We start from the raw sequence: 26,674 nt of genomic DNA on the forward strand, positions 1-26,674 counted from the left end.
AGCTCAAAAATGAAAGGGCAATTGAACATTTAAAATTAACAATCAGAATGCCATATGTCAAACCATGCCGGTTCTTACTTTCATGTGATTACTGTACACCTCCTACCACCTCTACTAACCCATAATAACAAAAGAAGTTAGATTGAATGTGATGTTCTTAGATATACTTTCAAATGAACATTTTTCAGAAAAACGTAATTCCAGAATAGAGTTAGAAAAAGAGAGTTTTGAGCCTGAAGTTTGTCCCAATAAAGGAATTATCAGGATAAGACATAGAGGTGGCACAGTCCCGATACATAAAAACTGTTTCACATGACAGTAAATCTGTGATATTAATACAAGGCAATCATCTAGAACAGACAGTTACTGGAGACAGAAACATGCACCGAAAACTTCAAAAACATGAATTTATTTATTTTTATTTATTTCCTGCATTTTTATCATTTAAAATGCATTTTAATAATGACACAGTTCATTCAAAAAGCTCTGTAAATTGTTTCCCCCATGCTGTGTGCCATTTTTCTCATGCTAATATCCTCTTCTTCATTGCAAGTTATTTTCTGTAGACTTTAACCTCAGGGGGTTTTTCCTGCCTCATAATGGTCATTTGGACGGTGACTACACATGCAAGCCTGATTGCTCCAATACAGTCAACAAGTCTGTTTTAGATTATTTGACCCCGAAAAAAATCTTTGCATTTTCCATTTTGTGACCATTTCATGAACAACAATGTGTGTTATGCTTCAGTAAAAGAAACCAGTTAACAATAATTGCTGAAACAAATGTAATTGTTATTTGCCTCTGGCTAATACCTCTTTGAGAAGCACCAAAAATGTCAGTCTGTGTTTGATAAACACCGTAACAAGGAACTGTGAAATAATTGCTGCTAATTTAGCTTAATTTGGGATCCACTGAGTGTTCTTTAAAGCATTTTAATGATAATATTAGCATTGGGCTAGTATGTCGATAACGAGATTGCACAAGGAATTAAAAAGATGTTTTAAACCACACAGTAACTGGCTAATTTAAAATCAGCAGCATACTGTTTTTGCGTTTACACAAAAATATGTTAAATGAAATCTGGGTGAAAATCAACCTACATCCAGAGTAAAAGTATCAGGGGAAAATAATGATGAGGGCTAAAAATACAGCAGCTACTTCCCATACGTGCGGTAGAATTGGAAGCAAATTGTGGTCTTAGTGTGCAAATTGGTGCCAATTAGTGAAGTAAATTGATTAGGACACCTTTAACAACTTAGGGAGGAGACTAATCACAGCTGACTGGTTGGCCTGATACCCCTGGACACTTATTGGATAAGAGTCACTCATTTAAAATGCCAGATGTGGCACATAGTTTACAGACATTTTACAGTAATGTTACGGACAACTTAGGCAGTAATAACAAAAATAAAGATCAGAATGTTGTGTAAATTCACTTTTTACTTAAAAAGCACACAAATATCAGAGTGTGCGTGTCTTTGGCAGTAATGACTTTAGCTGCATTTTGGTGTTGAAGGACAAGGCTGTTTGTCTTTTTCCTTTCTTTGAGCTGCTCTCTTCTCACTCTCAGTTTTTCTCTGTTTATGTCTCCATTTTGTTCAGATTAACTTCTCTTGTTGTCGGCCTTCTTCTGTCTTTCTGCCTCTATTTTTCTGTCCCTGCTTATGTTTGCCTGTTTCTCTCTCTGCTGAACCTTCTTCTTCTATATGTCTCTCATCTGTCTCTCCATATCAGTCTCTGCACTGCCTGCATAATCTGTTTGACTGTCTCCCTGCCTTTTCTGTCCCTCTGGCTGTCTGCCTCTTGCTTTGCCTCTCGGTCTCTGTTTATTTCTCTTCCTTATTTTTTCGTCTCACCTTTCTGATTCTTTTTTTTCTTTGTTTCTTGTTTTTGTGTTTTTTTTCTGTCTGCTGGTTACTTCTGTATTCTGTCATGGTTTCTCCTCTGCCCGTCTTTCAGACTCTGGCGTCTCTGCTCTTTGTGTTTTTACTGCCTGGCTCAGCTCCAGAAAGTTATGGGGGCTAAGTGTTTGTGCAGCCAATGGCAAGATGGGCCGTATAAAAGCACTGAGCTTATAGATGTGATGTACGACACTCTACGTGACTGCTTTGATAAAGAAGTAGCATCCTACTGCAAGGACACAGCCTTCGACTGCTTGTGTGTGCGTGTGCGTGTGTAAGAGAGAGACAGCTGTAAAATACTAATCAAATTTCAATGCCAAGTTATCTGTCACCTTTAGCTGCCACGGTGTATCTGTGTATGCATGCATGTGTTTTGGCCAATCTCATCAACGCTTTGAGTCCTGGAGTACCACCAACTCACCACCCCTCCTTGCTCTACAGTTGCCGTGGCAACATACCAAGAGGCTCCATCATGTGTCTCTGCCTGTGACCACATTTTTATAACGGCTCACAAGCTACGGCTTTGTGTGTTTGTTTCGGGTTTTTTTTTCGCCTTAATTTTAGCATCTGATCATGCTGAAGGTACCGTGAGGTGATGCTGACTACAAAGTGTTTTGGCTTCTGCTGGCCTCTGCTTTGATGTCTAATTCAGTTTTCCAGAGATATCATTCAAACAGCGAGCTCTCTACAAGGCAAAGCTTCCGAAGAAAAATAAAGATTAAGTGCAGATTTTTCACTCCCTTTTCCTAGCACTGATAATAGTGAGTGAAGGTTTGTTTTTTTTTGTCTAATCCCAGCATGTTGCATATGTATGTTTATTTTTTTTAATTCCTGTCTCTGTATAGAGAACAGCTGGTGTCATGTAGCTCAGGTGTTTATCAGTATCCATGCCCTGCTGATGCTGTGACTCCATTACCTGGTTGGTTGTCGTGGTGCGACTAGACTGGAGTTCATATTTTTCCAACTTGAGCAGCAGATGCTATAAGCGCGAATGCACAAAATGAACCACATAAAATGCAGCGCATATTTTTTAGTCGCGCTAATTGTTCGCGCGAATCAGACAGAAAAGCGTTTTCGCTACGCAAATCTGCTTCTGATTTGTCGCGGGACCCGCAGTCGCGCTTCATCGCGCTCCTCCATTGACTTTACATGTAAACCTGACTCTTTGGTTGCTTCTATCGCTTTCGGTGTGTAGCACCAGTGTTGCCAACTCCTCAGTAAGGAAAATCGCTATTGGTTGTCCTAAAAGTCGCTAGAAGTCGCTAAATGACGTCATAGCCTAATTTGCATAATTGGACATGCTAATGTAATTGTAACCTAGGTTGTTGGAGAGAGAAATAACATCGTGGAAGAGACATAGAGTGAGTAAAAAACGTCCTAAATGCATTTAGAATTTATTTAGAACTACAAATTAAATTTATTTTAGCAATTATTGTTTTTTGTAATGTCACAATTCCAACCCTGCTGCTTTGGCTTGGACCAGCAAAAGTGACCCGAAATTGGCCCTCTGGAGTAGTTACTTTGTGTGTGTGTGTTTGTTTATTAGTAGTTTTAAACCTTGTGATCGACAAAACAGCATAACAGTAAAAGAAGAACTGACTGAATAAGAGAAAAGTCGCTAAGGGGGTCTGAAAACTAGCTAAATATAGTGACAAAGTCGCTAAGTTGGCAACACTGGTACCACTGTAACTGGGAGCTTCTTCATCAAACACCAGTATTGGGTTGGATGACTTCACACACGGTGGTGTGGTTCTGAGGGAGGAAACTGCATAGACGCCAAAATGTTTTTGTATGAAGTGACCACTAGGGGAACTGTAGTTTTTGCACTGATGGTTATTGGTTGCTGTTTGGTTTCAGATGAAATGGACATAAACTGCCACGCATAAGCAGACAGAAATTTGTATTCGTAGAATGCTTTTATGTTAGCTAATGTACATTTATCATTTTATTTATTTATTGCTGTTTACTGATTTGTAAGATTGTTGATCTTAAAAAATGTTTTAAGATCAACCCGCCTTGAATCAATCTCCCCTCTACTCGCTGCTCTTATTGGCCATAGATGGCAACAGTTTCAGCAAGAAATCTGTGAAACTCTTGCTGCACGCTACCTGTCCAAGTCCAAAATTAAAAAATGGAGATGTTTAGCTATTACAGAGCCAGTTATTTCATGAGATTTTAGAGGTCAGAAGCAGACTCAATATTAGACTTTCATACAGCTGGCCCAGAATTAAGCTCTGTAGCTGTTTCATTTGTGAAATAAGTAACTCTTTACAAGCTCTTTTTTTCCTTTTGTGCATTTGACTCGTGTTTTGTACTTCTCTGTGTGTGTTTTGCACTAAACTACAAAAGGATTGTGCATTAATTCGACAGAGAAAAATGACACATACAAAATGTCTTATGTTCTGTACATTAGCTTGAAAAAAACAGACTGATGCATGGCACAAAAAGTGTCGGTTTGGCGCTGATTTAGTGGAACCTTCCCAGTACAGAAATATTGCAGGCATGTGCTCAAAATCTACACAAACAGCCACATGCGCCATGGCAGGGTCCCAAAGCAAAACGGTGAAAACTTTGTGATCAGTTATTGTTCCGTGCCCTGGATAAGTGTGCACGCTAAATGCTCAAAATGTAGCCAAGCCAGGAGAATAAGTCAGCCTGTGTCCTGCAACCTATTTAGCGTTTCTCCCTCTCATGGGTTCAGTTCTGTTTTAGACAAGGGAAAGGAAGTGGAACAAGGTTGTTAACTGAAAGAAGTGACTGTGGAAATGACCCTAGGAGCAAACTTTGTCTGACCTATTGACTGTTTCTATTCGGCACTATATTTTTCCAGGATTTAAAGCTTTATTGGAGGGGAAACATTAATTTTTTTCTGCAGATTTGTGTCTGAGGATAAATGTGATTGGCTATAGTTGACTGTGTTTGAGCTATAAAAAATATCTGTCCAATGGTTTAGACTGACTGATAACTTTATACAGAATCGAAATCTTCATTATTTCAAAAGCACAAGAAAAGTATACGCAGTCCTATTCAGTGCAAATAAAACAATCTAAATATCTTATTAAGCTTTTATTCTATGTATAAATGTAAAAAAAGATAATTTTTAATAAATGAATAAGCTGTTTAAAAAATAATGTTAAAAAAAATGTGTATATATTTATTCGTGTGTTTAGTCATCATTGATTTCACAGTTGTTTACAGTTTAAGAGTATTTTTTAATTATAATCAATGCAAATGAGTAAATAATTATATATATGAATACAAGTTAAGATTTTCTAGTTTAAGGTTGTTTTTTTTAGTTCATTGTGTTTGAAACTGAAACTGAATTACAGAGGTAATAATAATTGTCACGTCATTAAAATTACTTGCAGTTTGTTTTGGCCTCTTTGCTTCACAGGCCTTTAGACATTTTTTTAAACTGTATTAAAAGTAAATAAGGGGCTTGTGATGCAGAAAATGCTTTACTGTATATCATTTGATTGTTTTTGCTGGAACATGATTGCCTGATATTGCTTCTCACATGCTACAGACAGCGGACTTACTCTTGAAATGTTGTGCAACGCTGATTTTTGATGTTCATGCTTGCTGTCGTTGGTCTTTTATTTATTCCAAAAGCAGACGTGCAACACGTCACGCGGCGTCACGAGCCGTCTGGCACAGTTTGTTCGTTACATCAAATCTAAAAGCTTTCATGAACTCGGTGCCGATGCCAATCAGCAACACTTCCGGGGCTGACATTTTATATGTATGAAAATGTCACAAGTTATTATTCTACTATTAGTCATCTGCACTTAACGTTCAGGCCACTGTAGTGCTCACTGTGATTCATAGCTTAAAAAACCCCATAAAATACTAAAAAGTTAAATGTGTAGACGAAAGGCAGATTTCTGGTGAAAAGCTTTCCAACGTTGGTGTCGCTGTTGTGTTCACAGGCCTGACACCCAGCAGAAAGCCCCGGTGACTGCTCCTCCTCCCCCGCCGCCCCCTCCACCTCCCCCTGAGCCGGCTGGGCCCCCAGAGCCGGAGGAGGAGATCCTGGGCTCCGACGATGAGGAGCAGGAGGACCCCGCGGACTACTGCAAAGGTCAGTCACATGCGCACGTCTGTCCCAGCCCACACTTCTGTCTTATGGAGCTCTGCGCTGGCCTCCCTGGCCCATACCGTCTTCACCGGCTCGTCTTCCTACCTTATTTCTCCAGAGTTCCATCCTGATGGGATTAGCAGTTCATGTTTGCAGACATTATAACAGCCAATTCAGAATTGCTCGGCTTTTACCAAAATGTCAGAGATGAACCGAGTTTCCTGCCACAGCTCAGGAGGACAAAGGCAGCTTTACAACATTCAAAGCATTAATTATAACGCAGCCACGTTTCAAAATGGTGCATCACTCTGTAAAATTGTATTTCACTTTAATCAGTACACCTCAACATGTTTCGATCACATACCATGAACATCACTTCAAGTGAAACTTTTCTCCTTTTTTCCCAGATGGCTTCTTTCACTGTGTTTAGAAAGTGTTTTGGAAGAAGCACAGTCGAAGCGTCAGATCTCACTTCAGTGAGATGAAAGACAAAAAGAAAAGAGGAAAGATCACATCTCGTTTATGTTGTTTGGCTTCTTTTCAATTTTACGTCTGAACCTTTTAAAGGACTTTTAAAGCACTCGGTGCACTTTTTAACCCATTTAGGAAAAGTGAATACAGCACTTTGTGTTTATAAGAAATGTTTAGTTTCATTGAAAATGTCAAGGCTGACCTGAAACCTAATGACTCAAGAAAAGCTGTGAGGTAGTGTTGCTTAGGAATGCTTTGGTGAGTAACACTGTTGAAGCACTAGAAGCTGGAACCAGCAAATATTAAGCGCTTTAATTCAACTGACTCAGTAATGACTTGAGGAATTGGTTACACTCATTTGCCATGACATTAGGTACACCTTACTAAATGAATTAATATGGCAATCCTGCAATACATTATTATAGCCTTCAGAAACACCTTGCTGCATAATGCAGTACAACCAGACCCATAAAGTGCATTTAAGGAAAGCAAAGCTGTGAACGACACTTTAAGCAAAAACTGAAGGATTTATTCCAGCTTGTGTTAGACTGGGTTTGCCTTAGCAAGCTTTACCTGGCAAAAATTGATTTAAGTCAAGACAAATGTTCTAATTTTATAGATTTTAAATCAAGTTTTTCATTTGTCTCTGTATTGTGTATTTGTGTATAGCTTCGTTTAGCTTTAGTTCATTTTCTTTACTTTTCAGCGACCATGCACAAAAAAGGTTGATCTCATAGGAGTAAATATACCTTTTACCGGGTTTAGCAGCTAGATATTTATATCAGCGGTCCCTGGGCACGTGCACACAATGTTAAATAGACTGTAAAAAACAAAACATATATCCATGATACAGAGAGAAAACAGAATAATCTAATCAAATATACATATATAGTCAAAAATAGATCCCATCTGGCTGTAAAATGTGCTTTGCTGTGCTTTCCTGCTGCTTTGCTATTTCAAAAAACTCCAAACCTTCTTTTTTCCCTCGGCCCATGTGAGAATAGAAGAGGTGAGAATCTAGAGCTGAGCAGCCTCCTGCACGCTCTTTCCTCTTGCCTAAACTTGGAGTTTCTCCAGGTGTGAATGTGTGCGACATAGAGAATCTCTTGTCGTGTGCCACATTTGAGAAAGGGCAGCTTCAGACGGTGCTCAAACTTCATCCACTTTGCAGAGTTCGTGTGCGAAATCGGCTGTCTGACCCTTCCTCCCTCCATGCACCTGCTGGCCTACCTCCACTTCTTACTCGCTAATGGATTTCATGTCATGGCAGGGTTATCGACTGTAACCTTCATGTTCTCCTTCCCCTTTCTCTCTCAGGAGGGTACCATCCGGTGAAGATCGGGGATTTGTTCAACGGGAGGTACCATGTGATCAGGAAGTTGGGGTGGGGCCACTTCTCCACCGTATGGCTATGCTGGGACATCCAGTGAGTCACACATTAATGTTTATATACAGCAAAGGCTTTCAGATTCTGCTTCATGTTTCTCTTGTGTGCGCACACACACACATAAACACACACACACACACACACACACACACACACTAACCACACACACATCAACCACAACACTTGATCTAGGAAAAAAGAGAGCGCTCGTATACTCCTAACCTCTCGTTCACACCCGTGCACAGCAACGCTTGTTCTCATCCGCTTGCCTCACATAAGCCGTCTGCACTGCATATGCCCTTTTTCGACCACATTTGGCACGTCACCACAATGGCAGCTGCAAGCAACACCACCCTGTGCTGGCATCTAAGCCATCTATTTACACTGTGATGTTGTTTGTGTGTTGACAAGGCAACCGAGGTGGATGGTTAACGGTATCATCAGCCCAGTGTCACCTTTCAGTGATTCGCACACATACACACCAACTAATTTATTCACCAGTGTTAATTACACTAATGGTGGTCATAAGCTAGCGAGTTGGGTTACTGTAGGGACGGTCCCCAACAAATACTGACCTTTCACTGTATGTCATTTTGAAGAGATATGTATAAACTTTATTAACCCCACATCGGAGTTATTATAGGTTTGTATTTTGAAATCGTTTTTTGTCTTTTTTAGTTTAGTTTGAGTTAACCATGATAACCTTTTCCCACACTAAGAAAAATATAAAAAAAGATTTTTTTATATATACACAAAATGCAGTTGGAATAAAATATATTTTTAGCAGGTGTTTATCAGGTGTGCATATTTTACAGTGTGAATTGTGTCGAGATGACGGACCTCAATAGCGCTCCGTCCTACACGGTGGCTGTAACAGTGTACTGCTGAAGGAGCTGCTCAGGGCCTCTACAGTCACATGGAGGGGGAGCGGCTGTTGCCCGCAATGGAGATTAGCTTGGCTAACGTCCTCCTCTTACCCACCTCCTCTGGTCCTCTACTCTAGGGGACTGGCTAGGACAGAGCTGGAGTGGCTGAGGCCATCAATGTGTCATAAACAGCACAATACATGTTTTGAAACATACAGCAATCCACACACGAATCAATATCAGAGGAATAAACCTCTTTTTTCCCCATCTCTCAGTCTTAGATGTGCATTACTCACCACTCATTCTCTTTTTATGAATTGTTGCTTTTCCACTGAATTTTTCACTGAATATATGAATGCATGCTGTTGCCTGATGAGATGCGTTTCTCTGTTCTCTTTAGATCGCTGACTCGTGGCTTCTGAAGTGCATGTTTTCTGTTCTGTTCTTTCAGTGTTTTTGTTTCGTCCTTTCTCCAGGAATTGTTTCCATAGTTCAGGAAACAGAAGGCATAGGATAACATTGTAGTGCAGCGCTCCTCTTTAATGGGCCTGTGCAATCTCTATAGTGCACCGTGTAAATGCACAATGAATGTCAGGTCAACATTTAGCAGTTTTTATGAGAACAGTATAGGCGTAGGTGAGAAATTCCACTCTTCTTTTTCATCTGCTCGTATTGAAACACGCTACCATTAATGTGAAGTGAAATCTGAAGTTGGTTTGTCTCCAGTTCAGACTGTGCCTGTTCACTTTGTAACAAAACAAAGCACAAAGGATTTACTCACTTCAGTCTACAGCTAGCAAATATTGATTTCTTTGAAAAATGGCTAAATGAAGCAATAGACGCCAAATGTTCTGAAATAATGTAACAGAACGTGGTTAGATGGTAATAACTGAATATATTCAGCATGATAACCTGATTACAAAGAGTTTAAATGTGGGCCGTGAGGAAGACAAAGAGGCGTGTCAGTGTTGTGCTATTTCACAATGTTAAGATTGTTTAATGTTAATTAAATGCCACACAGCTCATCCATATGCATTTCCAGTGGCAGTGTGGGTAGTGTAAATGACAACCAGCAAAGCCTAGGCTGACGTTGCTCGTTAATACTTGGTTCAGTCGGTGATTCCTATTTTCATCTCTCTCACGGGGTGGCATTAATCAGCTTTGCTGGCTTCAACAACCTGTTAGCGTGTGAGTCACTATAAAATAAAAATGATGCGTGTGTGCGTGTGGCATTACAGAGTGAAGAACTTTGTGGCGATGAAGGTGGTGAAGAGCGCTCAGCATTACACAGAGACGGCCCTGGATGAGATCAAACTGCTGCGATGTGTGAGAATCTGATTAATTTGACATTTTCGCTTTTTTTGGATTTTCTCGTCTTAATTTTGTCTTTCCGTCTGTTCTTGCTTCTTATTATAACTCTCAGCGATTTTTGCATCCATTGCCATTTTTCCCCATAGCTCCTGTCCTTACGTCACCCTTCCATTCTTTCCTTTGACTTTAAATATACACTTACAAGTTGTCTTGCATGATAGGTGAAGAAGTCAGGCCTCTTATAATCTGGTGTTCAGCAGCTTTATCTTCCACATCCATCTTTCCTGTCTTTTTTCTTTCCTCTGTTCACATTTGCTCGTGCTCGAGTATTTTTCCTCCTTTCCTATCTTCCAGGCCTTTTTCCTTTGTTTTTCTTCTCTCTTCATCCTCCTATTGTCAGGGTCATTCTCTTTTTGTCCCTCCTGAGATGTTTACCATATCTCATTATCCGTCTTGTCCGGCAGGTGAGAGAGAGTGACCCCAGCGATCCCAATAAGGATATGGTGGTACAGCTGATAGATGACTTCAAGATTTCAGGAGTCAACGGGATACGTATCCTAATCAAGAAGCGTGCGTGTGCATGTTTGGATATATGGAAAGGACAGAGATGTGATGATGTGAGTCCTTAACTCCCAGTTGCAGACGTTTGTATGGTGTTTGAAGTGCTGGGTCATCACCTGCTGAAATGGATTATTAAATCCAACTACCAAGGTCTCCCGTTGCCGTGTGTCAAGAGTATTATCAGACAGGTGAGGACACACACACACACACACACACACACACACACACACACACACACACACACACACACAAGTAACAAATTGTATTTAAGAGCATAATAAAATGACTGAATATTTTACAAAATTTGGGTAAATTTAGCACCAACATTGCAGTCCAGCATTTGCAAAAGTAACCCAATCAATCCTTGTTTCTCCAACAGCTGTTACTGCAGGTGTGAAGTTAATACCCATTGGTTGAGATGATCTTCTCAACCACCTCTATTTCTTAGATCTTGCTTCCAATGAGCCAGCTGATCTTTTGTTTTGTTTTTTTAAGTGATCTTGAGTGATATGTAAAGAAATGAGACTTTTGCACAGTTTTTTATGTGTATTGTAATACAGAGACTTTACATGTGTTCTGTTTCTCTCCATAATTCATTTGGTGGTGCAGGTTAACATCATTTTCTAACTAATTTAGTTTCTGTGTCCCGGCCTGTCATATGTTGACTAATGAGGATTGAAGATGGTGGATAGAGTCACACAGCCAATTAATACACATTTGTGCTAATGTTCACTTCAAACGTTAATACCGCCGCCACTCTGAGAAGCGGGATGACAAACCAGCTGATCAGCTGAGCGTTTCAGCTGCTGCCAGCTTCTTGTAAGCTGAGCTGGAGATGAGTAGAAATTGAATGAGACTGTCCTTCACTTCAGTTTCAAAGCCTCAAAACAGATACAATTGAAAGAAACACAGGAAAACATCAACAGTTTCTGTCCTCGCCGCCCTCGGAGAATGGAAAGCATCTAAAGAATGGTTGAGCTGACTAATAGAGAGTGAATGAAAGGGAGAGAGACACAGAAGGAGATCTGAAAAGAGGCATGTTTGCATTTTTTGTGAATCCATGGTTAAACAAGAAGTATGAACATGATTTCATGCCTCTGTGCTAAACAACCATGTCTAAAGGCATTATGGTTAAAGGTTGCTAGTTGCTTCGTTATATGTGTCGATCCTTCTCGTTCCAGGATATCGCAAACACCTTGAAAGAGTTTCTTCAGATTTAGTTCTCATATGTTTTTGATTCAAGGAAGAACAAAAATTGATGTAGGTGGTAAAAGAAGAAAAGTCAAGCTAACGCACCTCATGTTTTGGTCACAACTAATTGTTCACATGCTAATTACGACTTATGGTAAAAGGATAAAGTCACCAAATCTCACTGGTTGGCAGAAGCATACAAATGTCTGTCTATCTGATGTGTCTGCAGGTCCTGCAGGGCTTGGACTACCTCCACACGAAGTGTAAAATCATCCACACAGACATAAAGCCGGAGAACATCCTGATGTGTGTAGATGACGTCTTTGTTAGGCGTATGGCCATGGAAGCAACTGAATGGCAGAAAGCTGGAGCTCCACCACCATCTGGATCAGCAGGTAGCGATACGTTTCATTCTCCACACATGTATTTTCAGAGAAAGGGTTATTTAAAGGGACCTTTGCTGCTGTGAGTAAGATATCATTAACAATATTTGGTCATCTTAAAATCTGGTATTTAAGTTACATCGACCCATATTTTTTTCTTTCTAACATTCGTTGTACTTCTTTACTTATTTACGCTGTGCCCGACTCAGCCAGGTGTTGTGTTTGTAGACGTGTGTTGCCTATAGGAAAGTTGAGGAGTGCCCTGTCGCTGCTAACCCATGTCAGCACTCATAACATGGTTGGAGGGAGTTTCTTCCATCACTTCTTTAGTTTTTCATTGTCATTTAAAATCATGATGTCATGGTCCTGGGTCGTTGACCCAGCGTTTTGTGTTTTGTGACTATTTCCCTCTGTTCTAGTTATTCTGTGTCCTCCCCCCTTGTGTCCGGTTCGGGTTCTAGATTTCCTGTTTTACTTTGTAGGTCTGTGTCTCGTTATGCCCATTAAGTTCCAGCTGTGTCCCCTCCTGTGTGCCATTTCCTCATTACCTGGTGTGTGTATTTATAGTTGGTGTCTGCCTGTGCTCCTCGTCGGCTCGTCTGCACTCATCCGTGTATTTCTGCGTATCTCTGCATTCATCTGCGTTCCATGGTGTCCTGTCTCTGCGTCCCTCTGCCCCGCACCCCCTTTGTACGGTCTCAGGTTTGCTATTTAGTTTCTCCCAGTTTAGGTTTCCGTTTGTAAAGTACTCATACCTCGTTGCCTGTTTTTGTCACCGCCACCTTTGTAAATAAAACATCACTCGTATCATCAGTTTGCTGCATCTTGGGTCCTCCTTTTCCTCCACACCACACGGCTCCCTCCGCCAGCCGTGACAGTACGAGCCGACCAAACATGGACCCAGCAGCATCCGCACCGTCCCAGGAGTTTCGGGAGGAAGTGATCGACAGCGTCTCCAGGTTGGTCAACCTGTGGCTGGAGCATGAGGAGGAAGAGCTTCACCACGCTGTAGAAGCTAGGCTACAGCAGCTGATGTCTGCTCACTGCTGGCTACTCGACTCTCTTCACCCGCTCGCACAGGACTTCATCCTTAACGAACTTCACCTCCACCCTCCAGCCGCTACCGCTTCCCAACCCAGCCCGGCGGTGAAGATTTTGCCCGGCCCGCCGGAGGTTTTGCCCGGCCCGCCGGAGGTTTTGCCCGGGAGGAAGCGACGATCGCGCCGTCGGCGCGTCGCCCCACAGCCGGAGGTTGGGACTTCGGAACTGCCGGCTGTGGTGAGTGGAAAAGACACTCCGTCTGTTTCGCCAGCTCGCATGACTGTTTATTCCGGGGCTGTGTTTGTTGAGCCAGCTGCCCAGCCGGTAGCTCGGTTAGCTGCCCTGCAGCCGCTACCTCAGTTAGCCACTCAATCTCCACCTCCATTACAGTCACAGCCAGACCTATTAGACACCTTGTTACAATCCGTGGCTCAGTCAATAGCTCAGTTGGCAAGAGACTCATCAGCGTTATTACCAGCTCAGCCACCTATTCAGCCACCATCTTCACCAGCTCCGCCTGTACTACAAGTCCAGTCCATCCAACCGGAAAAGCACTGTTTTTCACCTGTTCATGTCAAGCAGAGAGACACACCACATAACGCAGTAGTCAGTCCGCAACAGCTGGCCAGCCCAGAGACTGTGACGCACTCCAGGGCCTCCCCAGAGGCTGGGTCCCAGCCCCCGGCTGACTCTGGACCCCTGGAGGTTAAGAAGCCAGCTGAGGACTGCATCCGGCTGTCGCTGCCTGAGCTGAGTCGATGCTCTGTGCAGCTGCAGTCTGCTTTGTGTTTGCCAGAGGCCCGTGCGCCTGCTGGTTCTGATCTGTTCCTGCCAGAGGCCCGTGCGCCTGCTGGTTCTGACCCGTACCTGCCAGAGGCCCGTGCGCCTGCTGGCTCTGTTCTGTGCCTGCCAGAGGCCCGTGCGCCTGCTGGCTCTGAACTGTGCCTGCCAGAGGCCCGTGCGCCTGCTGGCTCTGAACTGTGCCTGCCAGAGGCCCGTGCGCCTGCTGGCTCTGAACTGTGCCTGCCAGGGGCCCCGGTGCCCACTGGTCCAGAGACTGTTTTCGCTGGGGGGCCCGAGGAGCCCGTCCAGCCTCCTGCTTCGCCTGCTGGGGGGCCCGAGGAGCCCGTCCAGCCTCCTGTCTCGCCTGCTGGGGGGCCTGAGGAGCCCGTCCAGCCTCAAGACTCATCAGCTGGAGGTTCAGGAGAACCTAGCCAGCCTCCTGTCTCGTCAGCTGGGGGGCCCAAGGAGCCCGTCCAGCCCCAAGACCCATCATCGCCACCAGCTGCAGCCTCTGTGTCTCCATCCTCGCCAGCTGCGGCCTCTGTGTCTTCACCCACGCCGTCGCCTGGTCCAGCCACTGCTTCACCCACGCCTGGCCCGGCTTCAGCCTCTGCTTCTGCTTCAGTCTCGTCTGGTCCAGCCTCTGCTTCTGCTTCATCCTCGCCTGGTCCGGCTCCAGCCTTCGTGTCTTCAGCATCGCCTGGCCCGGCTCCAGCATCCTCGTCAGCATCGCCTGGTCCGGCCTCTGCTTCAGCATCCTCATCAGCTGCCTCGTCTGGTCCAGCCTCTGCTTCGGTCTCGTCTGGTGCTGCGATGGCCACGCCACCTTCGGGTCCCAAACTGCCGCCTCGACATCAGCGGTCATCTGCCAGGCCGCTGGTGGAGCGTCATCGTCACTATGGACGACCTCCTAGACGCCGCCGTTGCTGTCCGCACGGTCGGCCGCCTGAACTGTTTCCTCGTCACCGCCGTTGCTGTCCGCACGGTCGGCCGCCTGAACGGTTTCCTCGTCGCCGCCGCTGCCGTGTGCACGGTCGGCCCCCTGAACTGCCTCCGCTCCGCCACCGCTGCCTTCCACTCGGTCGGCTTTCGGAGCTGTGTCGCCGACGTGGCCGGCCTCAGAAGATAAACTGTCCTGGACTTCTGAGCTGTGAGCCTCTGGGCCGGCCTCCTGAACTGTGTTTTGTCCTGGTACTCCAGCATGTGTGTTTTTGTTTTGGACAATTCCCTCGGTCCGCTGGAGCTTGTTTTGTTCGGTGTTGGTCCCTCCGTCCTGGGCCCCCGCCGCCCGCCCTGGGTTGGTCGTCTGTTTTTGTTTTGGGCTGTCTGGAGCCAGCCCTTGGAGGGGGGGTACTGTCATGGTCCTGGGTCGTTGACCCAGCGTTTTGTGTTTTGTGACTATTTCCCTCTGTTCTAGTTATTCTGTGTCCTCCCCCCTTGTGTCCGGTTCGGGTTCTAGATTTCCTGTTTTACTTTGTAGGTCTGTGTCTCGTTATGCCCATTAAGTTCCAGCTGTGTCCCCTCCTGTGTGCCATTTCCTCATTACCTGGTGTGTGTATTTATAGTTGGTGTCTGCCTGTGCTCCTCGTCGGCTCGTCTGCACTCATCCGTGTATTTCTGCGTATCTCTGCATTCATCTGCGTTCCATGGTGTCCTGTCTCTGCGTCCCTCTGCCCCGCACCCCCTTTGTACGGTCTCAGGTTTGCTATTTAGTTTCTCCCAGTTTAGGTTTCCGTTTGTAAAGTACTCATACCTCGTTGCCTGTTTTTGTCACCGCCACCTTTGTAAATAAAACATCACTCGTATCATCAGTTTGCTGCATCTTGGGTCCTCCTTTTCCTCCACACCACACGGCTCCCTCCGCCAGCCGTGACACATAATACTGATAAATTAGCAAATAAATAATATCAGCTGTTGATACATCAGCACCTTGATTCTTTTTCAGGCTTTCTGTTGTACATTTGCTGCTCTGTTTGTTATGATTTATATATGTATTTATACATATATAAATCATAACAATGGAAACATATTTGGTACAATAAATTGTTCACATGCAAAATTGCCATCAGATTTACAACACATGCACACTGGAAAATGATCTTCTTACTGCCATGCATCCTGAATCAGTGTTTGTGCTTGCTGCTTTCAATCTGCATGCTATCTGAATACAGTCAGATCCTTATTTCTCTATATAAGGAAACACGTTTACCTTGAGGTGAAGTGGAGAGAGCAGTGACGATGTTGTTAGAGATAAGATTGCTAATGCAACAGTGAAGGAGAAAGTAAATAGTTTCCGAGGAGGAAGACAGAAAAAGGCCAACTTTTGAAAGTGTAAAAAAATTAAAATAAAAAGGAAAGATCAAGATGAGAATTCATAGGATGATGGAGCTTTGCTTCCCTTCAGACACTTACTGTGACTGAAAGATTCAAAGGTTATATAGTTGCAGAACAAGCACAAATCACCACCCCTCCACCACCGTGCTTGACAGCTGGTGTGAGGTGATTGTGTCGATATGCTGTGTTTGGTTTTCACCAAACGTGGCCAAACCACTCCATTTTTGTCTTGTCTATCTAAAGGATATTGTTCCAGAAGTCTTTTGATTTGTTCAGATGCAACTTTGCAAACGCAAGCTGTGTTGGCATGTTCTTTTTAAAGGGAGCACAACGTCTCATGGCAACTTTTCCAAACAAGCAATACTTTGTGTTTTTCTGTTGGTACTAGAGCAGGGCGATATGGCCAAAAATATTTATCACGATATATATTTGAAAATTTGCGATAACGATATAACTGACGATATAATTGATGCCAGACAAAATACAACTCCACAACATTACTAGCGCAAAAAGACAACCTTCCTTTTATTTTCACTTAAACAAGAAACTGGTTTTTATGTACATTAAAGCTTTATAAAAATGTAACAGTGCAAATGCAAATTCCTTGCTGAAAGTTTAACCAAAAGGCATTTCCAGTAGAAATGTGCTGACATATCCTGAGCATAACCATGTATAATAATATCCACTGAAGTTAAAAAGAGGTGCTTTGCAACATTAAACTGTAGTGTGCAGTACGTATTTTTCGGACCATAAGGTGCACGGGATTATAAGGCACATTAAGCGAAACAAAGCAGTCAGATAAATCAAACTTTATTAAACTCATTCTTCTTGCTTCCTCCACTTCTGTACCATTGATTCATTAATGTTGAATTCTCTGGCAGCTGCTCTATTCCCATGTTGTTGCAGTATATTAATGACTAACCTTCTATTGTGGATGGATTATCTCAGTTGTTCTCCTGACTGAAATTTGGTCCGTTTACAGCATCCTGCCATGCGATTGCATTTGTCTCTAACTATCAGGCACGTTAACTTTTATAAGTGGAAAAGTGTTAGTGTTCGTCCTCCAGCTTCACTGTTTATGTTATGCTAACATAGCTGTGTCGCTAGCGATCACGTAGCACATCATTATATACCAGCTAGCCCAACTTCAGTAACCCTACAAACGTCACTGCTGTTTAGTTTCCTGTCTTCATTTATGTTGGAAGTGATAGCAGAGCTGTACGTTTGAATTTTTTCAGAAATCTCTCAGTCAGAACATGCTATATCATGCTTGGGTAACTAGCGAAACTAGCGAGCTAACTTCCGCTAGCTTCCTGCTAACTTCTAACTCCGTTAAATGTAATAACTTTTGTTTTCATGGATGCCTGGAAGTTAAACTTCATAGTTACACCTGGTAAAGCAGCAATGCTGATCGTTTTATTAAAGATGAAAGAATTTAGACAGTTTTTAACTCTCAGTGATGCTGCAGTGTTCGTTTGACCTGAAGCATCACTGAGAGTTTAGGACCCAGATTACTCCCAGATTTAAGAGCATCTTAGTCCGACAAATACGACAATAACGACGGCCGCTTGCCTGTTCTGCAAAAAAATGTGCTTTGTCGTGTATCTGACGGACAAACACCAAACCAGTTCCACATCACTGAAGTTGCACCATTTTTACAAACCAATTCTGGTTCATTTGTTTCACTCAACAATCGGCCATGTGCGTATGAACACAAAGGCACTGCGCATGCGCGTTTTACTCATATTCTATCGCGATATTTCATTTTCCTATCGTTGCCTAACATTATACCGGTATTACCGTGAACGGTATAATATGGCCCAGCCCTAGTTGGTACTATCATGCACTTTGACATTTACCATGCTAACTGAGATCTGCAGACTCTAAGTTGTAGCTCCTTGAGTTTATTGCAGTTTCTCTGAGCGTTGCATGGTCTGACCTTGTGGTGAATTTTTGGATGTAATATGTTAACAGAACCCTGAATGCTCCACAACAGAAAACTGCCAAACCTCCTGTTTTTATAGACGGATGCTCACACTTGTAAGTGATCAGTTAATCAAGTGCATTTGATTTGCAGCACTGGGCAGGTACTTATCCTTTTCTAATGAAGCATTACGGGTGTACTTGGGGTTTCCTACATGACTGTAGCTACACCGTATTAAGGTGACAGTGGTGTCAATTTTAAGCAAAAAATCAAATTCAGGTATTTCTCAAAAAATAACTGCACTGTGTTATACTTACGTTTGTTTCCAAATGGTTGGGTATTTTATACGAAAATTAAGAAGAGAACAAAACCTAAAAGTTTTTGGGATATGTTTTTACCTCCTATCAGAAATAGCATGAGTGAGGTCTGTTTGTTTAGTGTATTCATTTACACTTCTTACTTCTTTGTTATTACAGATTTCTCTTATGTTTAATGTTGACGTACTCCTACAAGAAGTGTCGAAGCCTTGAGTTTCTTCTCACCTGCTTACCTTTACAGAGACATTTGTTGCTTTTTTTAACCCATCTCTTGTCAAAACGTTCTTCCACTTTAAAAAAAACCCCTAAAAGTTCTCAAAATTATTCCTGATGAACTCCACATGAACCCCTGTCCCTTGGTGAACCCCCTGTGAACTGTCAATTGCTTGCATCAGCCAACAGGGTCTTTTTGAGCCTCGGGGTAACAAGTTTTACTGCTTAGATTTCTACACGCGTGATGTCAGGCACAAAACCATCAACTGTCAAAACAAGAGCAAGTGCTCATAGTAACACACGCTGTCTCTGATTGAAGATAAGCAGTATATCGTTTTTTTTTTTAATTGACGTTAACATAAGTGTAGAAATAAGTGTAGACATGTGTTTTATAGTGAAATTTCATCTATTTCTGCTTCATGTGAGAAGAAATTTATTTTATTTATTTATGACTGCTATACACGAATGCCAAAGTACTTTACACTGCTTGCGTTATGATAAGCTAACTTCAATTAGCAGCTCAGCATAGCTCCTAAGATAGGACTTAATAATAACTGAATAACTGAAGAAGAAGGCATTAAAAAGAATAAAACATAAACATTATCAATACAGGAAGAGCGTGGAAAGTGATTTTTCTCGATTTGATAACAAGATTTACTTTTTTGTTTCTGAGTGTTTCAGGTTTTTAAATGACCATACATGCGGCGACATGCATGATTTGCACTCTTAACTCTTAAACCTCTGCCTCGGTTGTGTGACGGACTGATGACAGTGATGCTTGAAAGTGTCTGATTGCTATTTTTTGCTTTCTGTTTTATCAGTTAGCACAGCCCCCCAGCTCAAACCGGTGAGTACAACAGATGTGAGTATGAAATGGGACACACACACACACACACACACACACACACACACACACACACACACACACACACACAGCACAATATTAAAAAGCAACGCACTAATTGTCTCATTTAGAGTTATTTACCTGTAGCTAGTAGTCTGTTGTTCCATATAAGGCAGGATAAGCTATATTGCCAAAAGTATTTACTGGGCTGCCTTCACAGACATATGAACTTGAGTGACATCCCATTCTTAATCTATAGGCTTTAATATAATGTCGGGCCAACCTTTGCAGGTATAGCAGCTTCAACTCTTCTGGGCAGGTTTTCCACAAAGTCTTGGAGTGTGTTTATGGGAATTTTTGGCCATTCTTCCAGACGCACATCAGGTCAGGTCAGACACCGATGTTGGACGATAAGGCCTGGATCATCTTTTCTGCTCTAATTCATTCCAAAGGTGTTCTGTTGGGTTGTGCTCAGCATTTTGTGTTGGCCAGTCAAGTTCTTCCACACCATCCGTGTATTCATGCAGCCATGTGGTAACAGGAAGGGGCCATCCCTAAACTGTTCCCACAAAGCTGGGAGCATGAAATTGTTTAAAATGTCTAGGTATGCTGAAGCATTAAGAGTTCCTTTCAGTGGAATTCAGGGACCGAGCCCAACTCCTGAAAAACACCCCCACACCATAATCCCCCCTCCACCAAACAATGCAGTCAGACAAGTACCGTTCCCCTGGCAACCACCAAACCCAGATTGCTGATCGCTAGATGGAGAAATGTGTTTCGTCACTGGAGAGAACCCATCTCCACTGTTCTAGAGTCCAGTGGCAGCGTGCTTTACACCACTGCATTCGGCACTTTGAATTGCATGGAAACCCCACAAAGCTCTCAGTGCTCTGTTCTCGAGCTAATCTGAAGGCCACATGAAGTTTGGAGGTCAATAGTTATTGACTCTGAGTTGCTGTTGTTCCCAATCATTTCCACTTTGCTATAATAACACTAACAGCCAACTGTGGAATATTTAGAAGTGAGGAAATTTCACGACTGGACTTGTTGCACAGGTGGTGTCCTATCATTCCCCGAGGTCCTGAGAGCGACCCAGCCTTTCACAAATGTTTGTAGAAGCAGTCTGCATGCCTAGCTGTTTGATTATATGGTGGCCATGGAAGTGATTGAAACACCTGAATTCAATAATTTGGAAAGGTGAGTGAATGCTTTTGGCAACATAGTGTATGTGTGACACACTCACCAGTCACACAATCCTGCCCCTGATAAATGATTTAGATATTATAATTTAAGGCTAAACTAACATTGGAACAAATAAAAACAGAAATGTAAGTATATAAAACTAAACAGCAAAAATGTAACTGAAAGATGCAAAACTAGGCAGCACGGTGGCACGGTGGTTAGCACCGTTGCCGCACAGCAAGAAGCAGAGGTGTGGACTCGAGTCACATGACTTGGACTCGAGTCAGACTCGAGTCATTAATTTTATGACTTTAGACTTGACTTGAAAAAATGTTCTAAGACTTGTGACTTGACTTGGACTTTTACACCAATGACTTGGGACTTGAATTGGACTTGAACCGGTTTACTTGAAAAGACTTGATATTTTACCCCAAATATAAAATTTAACATGCATATTATATAGAGATTGAAAATGTGACGTCATTCACGGGTAGAACCGCAAAGGATTCTGGGAACTCGTGGCAAGCGGTACTAGCGCACGCAGGCTTTCAATTAAAATCAGTTATACAGGGATAAAAAGAAACACAAAAATGTCAAGAAGCCGTTGTATTATTAACTGCAATAGCCGGTCGCATGACAGCCACGGGAAGCCGACGGGTAAAGAGATCGGTTGTTATCGGATTACGTCGTTGAAGAGAAATTGTTCGAGCCATGTTTCCGAAGTGACAAAGACACGACGGGTGGCCTGGATTGCAGCCATTCAAAGATCAAATATAACGTCCCAGAACACTCCAGCTCACAGGTTAGTCTGCTCCAAGCATTTACACGAAGGTCAGTGTTTTTTAGTAGTTAATACGTCATTTTTCTTAACATAATTGGTGATATAGGTTACAAGCAAGTCTGACGCTGAACAGAAATTGTGGCGCTATGCTCCTTTATTTATTGTGCATAAATAGTGAATTGTCCTGACACAATATTGCGTTTCGCCTCTGTTATTATGGTACATTGACAAAAACATATACTTTTATTCACAGGATAAAACAGTTGTTTTGTATCACCAATTGCCCAGTACGATTACAGCATACAGTATTATTGTCACTGCTACATTTCTGTAACGCGTACCAGAAATTATTTCCACTACTAATTAATTACCGTTGAGCTCAAAGGTTATATTAATAAACGGTTAAGGAATGTGTATTTATGACGACAGTTTGTGAGACTGGTAAACTTATGATACGTACGATGGTCTTTCGTTCTACACGGTGCATTTCAAGGTCCTGCACCCATCCGTCGGTAAACTGTACCTGGGCTTGTTGCAGTGACCTGAAGTTACTAAACTTCATGAGTGTATGCACTCACTCCAAGAACCGTATGATTATAAATATGCATATAAATATGCTACGATGAGATAGCTGACTTCATCTAACTAGCAAATGTTGTCCAGGCTACGTTGGTGATGCAGTTTTTTTTAATATGTATGATATTTTTGTCATGCGATTTTAAAGCTGGTCCTACAACCGCATCCAAGAATAACATGCAGCTTATCTCAGAACTGTCGGTGAAAATTATTTTTGGAGCTAGGTTTAATTGAGCTGCATTTTAAAGAGGTGCAATTTCACAATTTGTGTATATTTTCTAAGTTCACTATTTTGTCATGTGTTGAGAAAAACACAGATTTTAAAATTACATGGTCTAATATTTACATTTAGCATATAACTGCAACATTATTTTTTCGTTTTTTTTTTTTAAAGACTCGAAAGGACTTGAAATTCAAAGTTTCAGACTTGTGACTTGACTCGGACTTTTACACCAGTGACTTGAGACTCGACTCTGACTTGCCTGACATTACTTGAGACTTGACTTGAGACTTGAGGATAAAGACTTGAGACTTACTTGAGACTTGCAAAACAATGACTTGGTCCCACCTCTGGCAAGAAGGTCCTGAGTTCAATTCCACCATCAGGCCGGGGTCTTTCTGTGTGGAGTTTGCATGTTCTCCCCGTGTTTGCGTGGGTTCCCTCCGGGTACTCCGGCTTCCTCCCACCGTCCAAAGACATGCAGTTTGTGGGGATAGGTTAATTGGATAATCCAAATTGCCACTAGGTGTGAATGTGTGAATGAATGTGAGTGCGAATGGTTGTCTGTCCCTGTGTGTTGGCTCTGTGACAGACTGGCGACCTGTCCAGAGCGTACCCCGCCTCTCGCCCTATGACAGCTGGGATAGGCTCCAGCTCCCCCCGCGACCCTGAAAAGGATAAGCGGAAGCGAATGGATGGATGGAAGATGCAAAACTATTGTCTAAGCTAAGTGGAACTTTAAAGAGTTGAAGCTCAGAGGATATTAAAATTTGAAATGGAAAGCACAAAACTGCAGCTCTGATGCTCGGTTCAGTGAACATCTATAACATATAAATGAAAACACAACACTCAAAAGTATCAAAACCTTTTCTTATTTCTTTGTTTTCCCTTTTCACTGACTTTCTCTCCCTCTTTTGTGTTTTTCTTTTCTTTTTTCACCCTTCAGGTTGGAAAGATCTCCAAGAACAAGAAGAAGAAGCTGAAAAAGAAACAGAAGCGGCAAGCCGAGCTTCTGGAAAGGCGAATGCTGGAGATTGAAGCCCTGGAGAGGGAGGCAGAGAGGAGGGAAGAGAAGGCCAAAGAAGGAGGGGAGAAGGCGACGCTCGACCGCAACCTGCCTTCACCGCTGCAGCCGCCGCAACCGCCTCCAGGCCACAGCACGTCCCTGGGAGACAGCGACGATGACGACGACGATGAGGAGGACGGAGAGGACGAGGAGGAGGAGGAGGGAGGAGAGAGGCCCATCAGGCTGACTAATCATACATGTGAGTCATGACTGCAGGGTGACTGTGAAGATAAGCAATTTTACTACATTCAGACATTTGTGAATCAATCAGTAGTGCTTCAGCGTGTCAGATATGACTCAGGTGTTTTGATCATTTATAATTGTAATTGTTTGGAATAGAAAAATGCATAAAGGCACTTTTCTCATTATAATTATCAAAAGTACATAAATACACCTGTTATTATCATGTTATATGCATTCTTATATCCCGCTCCTCCTTCAAAAAGGTTACCACGACTACGGTCCACCAGAAAAAAAACTCAAATACCAGTTGGCGACATCTTCGGCTCATTTACATTCCCTGTCACGTCTGCTTAATGTTTGTTTGGTGGTTTCCTGTGATCCTGTAGGCTATTTATAGGCTGTGTAAATTAGTTTGCTACTTGCAGCGAATCTGCTGCATTGCCTCCTCACAGCCTGTTTTTCGGCGCTCTGAATCATCGCCAGCATTTCAGATTTCAGATGAACTTAATTTGCCACTTTGTCTCAATTTAAGTGAGACAAATTGGCAAATGAGTCTGATTATCAGGCGGGCTTGAATGTTGCAAAAAATAAAACACTGTTAATCGGAAGCCTGAAGACAAGCTGCAGAAAGTCGAACATATATTGTTCTCCGCGTCCGATAACTGTTCCTAATCTGTTAGTTAGCTCTTATTTGGACTCCATTTAAGCTAAAGGAAATGTTTCCTGCAGCCCGGGGATGTAATGCAACGTTCTGGTTGCATTTATTGTTTCCAATCAAATACACTGAGGGAAAAGTGAGCAATTAATTTAAAAAAAAAAACTGTATTCAGGTTGTGAATAGCTAGAAGGTGAGTTATCCCAGAGCAGATCTTGGCTTTGACAGATCTGCGTCACGTGTGAGTATTTGTATGGTTTTGGTTTTAGTCTGTCTGTGAATGAATAGGTTGTGGATTGGCTCCAATCACTCAACCCACGCTAGTCCTGCTGTGTATGGAAGCCTCGGCTGATTCACGAGAGGGAAAAAAAAAGAAAGAAAGAAAAACGTCATTCTCCGTCTCCCTCCTCCACCCTCTGTCTCTGCACCTTCTGCCTCTTTCATTCTTGTATTCTCGCTTTGCTTCCTTCACTCCGATCTTTCTTCTCTTTTCATGCTCCTTTTCTCTCTGCCTACATCTTGTCTGATTCCACTTACTGTACATCTTCCTCCCGCCCACCAACTGTCTATAATGTTTTCCTTTTTTCTCCATGTTAGGTGCAGCACCTCCCCAGGAGCAGAGCGAGGCAACCCACATCACAGATGATGACCCTGATGAGGAGGCGGAGGAAGAAGAAGAGGAGCTTACGCCTGTCGCTGAAAAAGATGCCCCTATTCCCCCCGCCTCAGAGGAAGGCAGCGGAGATCCAACACAAGCAGAGGTTGAGCCAGAAGAGGCAGAGGAGGAAGAGGGATTAAAAGGGAGAGAGAATGAGAATGAGGAGGAGGAAACAGAAGAAAAGGTAGCAGAAGAAGAAGAGGAGGAGGAGGAAGAGGAGGAAGAAGAAGAAGACGAAGAAGAAGAAGAGGAGGAGGAGGATAAAGAGACAGAGGAGCCAAAGAGTGAGAGCAAAACAGAGCAGGAGGTTGTGGTGGTGGTGGAAGAAGAGGTTTCAAAGAAGCAAGAGGGGGAGGAGGAGGACGAAGAAGAAGAAGAGGAGGAAGAGGAGGAGGAAGATGAGGATGATGACACGACTACTGACCTCCTCACAGATAACACCTCCCCCATCAAACCCCACATCAATAAAACCAATTCGGTCAAAACCAACGGCCATGTTTTGTTAGGCTCTGAGGGACTGAAACCAAACCCAGGCACGCCTCCGCCTCCTTCCCCCACCCCAGAGCCTCTTCTCTGCCCCCTGGTGGAGTCTGAGCTCAGCTACACAGACAGGGACAACTCTCTGAGCTCTGGTTATGAGATGTATAACGGCGAGCTTGGAGAGCCAGGACTCACCAATGGCTCCAGTGAGCGGCATCTAGGTACAATTCCCATTTTTCCCGACTTGCCTCTGGATCCCGAGCCAGGAAACAACATTTGTGTTGGTACGGCAGACATTGAAGCAGGACCTTCACCCAACAGCCCCACTGCAGACCGCAGTCGCACCGTGTCCTCCTCGAGCACGGGAGACACACCGAAAGGTAAGATAGGATTATAGCAATTTCAAAACTCAGACTTTAATACTGAGCATGTAAACGATGATGGCTGAAAAATAGTACTGATTTTAATGATAGTGGGTGTAGCAACCATCCGGTGCAGGTATAACATGAAAATTAATATGCCAGATGTGATCAAATTAAAAATGTCAGTAACTGTTTTGTGATGGAGTGATGGGCTAAAGCACTGTGACCACCGCCCACTAATGCACTGTCCACTCCAATCTCTCTCACCCATTGACTCATGCACACCTCTGTCATGTGAAGCACTGAGACATTAGCTCGCATCACCCGCAAAAAAGAGACCAATGACGCTTGGAAATTGCCACAAAGCTTTACTCTTAGACTGCTCCAAATGCTTCGATAGGTGTGCAACCTGACAAAGACACTCACTAAACATTATTAAAGTGGCTCTTGAGATAATTATGACCAGATGAGTTGGACTTTGTTGCTGATTAATGGTTTATCTCTATTTAAACCACTGATGGTCAGGGGTACTCCACAAGAACTGGAGTCAACATCTGGGAACAACAACAAAGTTGCTCTCAACTAAGCTGGATTGGTTTAGTTCATCAGACTCCCCAATAGCTCCAGCACAGAGAGACACCAGCCAAGCAATCTCCTTACAACACAACCATCATATCAAACAACTGCCTAAGAGTTAATTTTAAAGTTTTAGCCGTTGTTGTGTAAGCACTGTGACAATTCACCACATCGGTGTACGTATTAACACAGCACTTCAACATGAGACAATTACTAAAGCACATCGACAGTAGCACTAATTCATTTTATTCATTTCTGCCTCAGTTTGAAACCCATAAAAAAGCCTTTTAATGTTTTTTTTTAAATCTGATTTTACTGGTTATTCATGCT

At 42.9% G+C, this 26,674-nt stretch overlaps 1 protein-coding gene across 3 annotated transcripts in view; it reads left to right on the forward strand.

Annotated features, from left to right (window-relative positions):
• Positions 1–26,674, forward strand: part of srpk2 (SRSF protein kinase 2) — a 52,902-nt gene that overhangs the window by 16,000 nt on the left and 10,228 nt on the right. For 2 of the 3 annotated variants that reach the window (XM_085359388.1, XM_085359390.1), the window contains exons 2-10: positions 5,831–5,982; positions 7,768–7,876; positions 9,942–10,029; positions 10,479–10,566; positions 10,657–10,763; positions 11,996–12,161; positions 19,583–19,623; positions 23,311–23,629; positions 24,866–25,786. In XM_085359388.1, coding sequence (XP_085215514.1) covers positions 5,831–5,982; positions 7,768–7,876; positions 9,942–10,029; positions 10,479–10,566; positions 10,657–10,763; positions 11,996–12,161; positions 19,583–19,623; positions 23,311–23,629; positions 24,866–25,786 — 1,991 coding nt within the window. Of the gene's footprint in view, positions 1–5,830; positions 5,983–7,767; positions 7,877–9,941; positions 10,030–10,478; positions 10,567–10,656; positions 10,764–11,995; positions 12,162–19,582; positions 19,624–23,310; positions 23,630–24,865; positions 25,787–26,674 lie in introns of those variants that run through there. The other variant, XM_085359389.1, reaches the window with a different exon arrangement.

Source organism: Diplotaxodon limnothrissa, linkage group LG7 (assembly GCF_057381915.1).
Source record: "Diplotaxodon limnothrissa isolate DT_005_m linkage group LG7, D_limnothrissa_male_GT1.1, whole genome shotgun sequence".
In the NCBI taxonomy this organism is placed as follows: Eukaryota; Metazoa; Chordata; class Actinopteri; order Cichliformes; family Cichlidae; genus Diplotaxodon; species Diplotaxodon limnothrissa.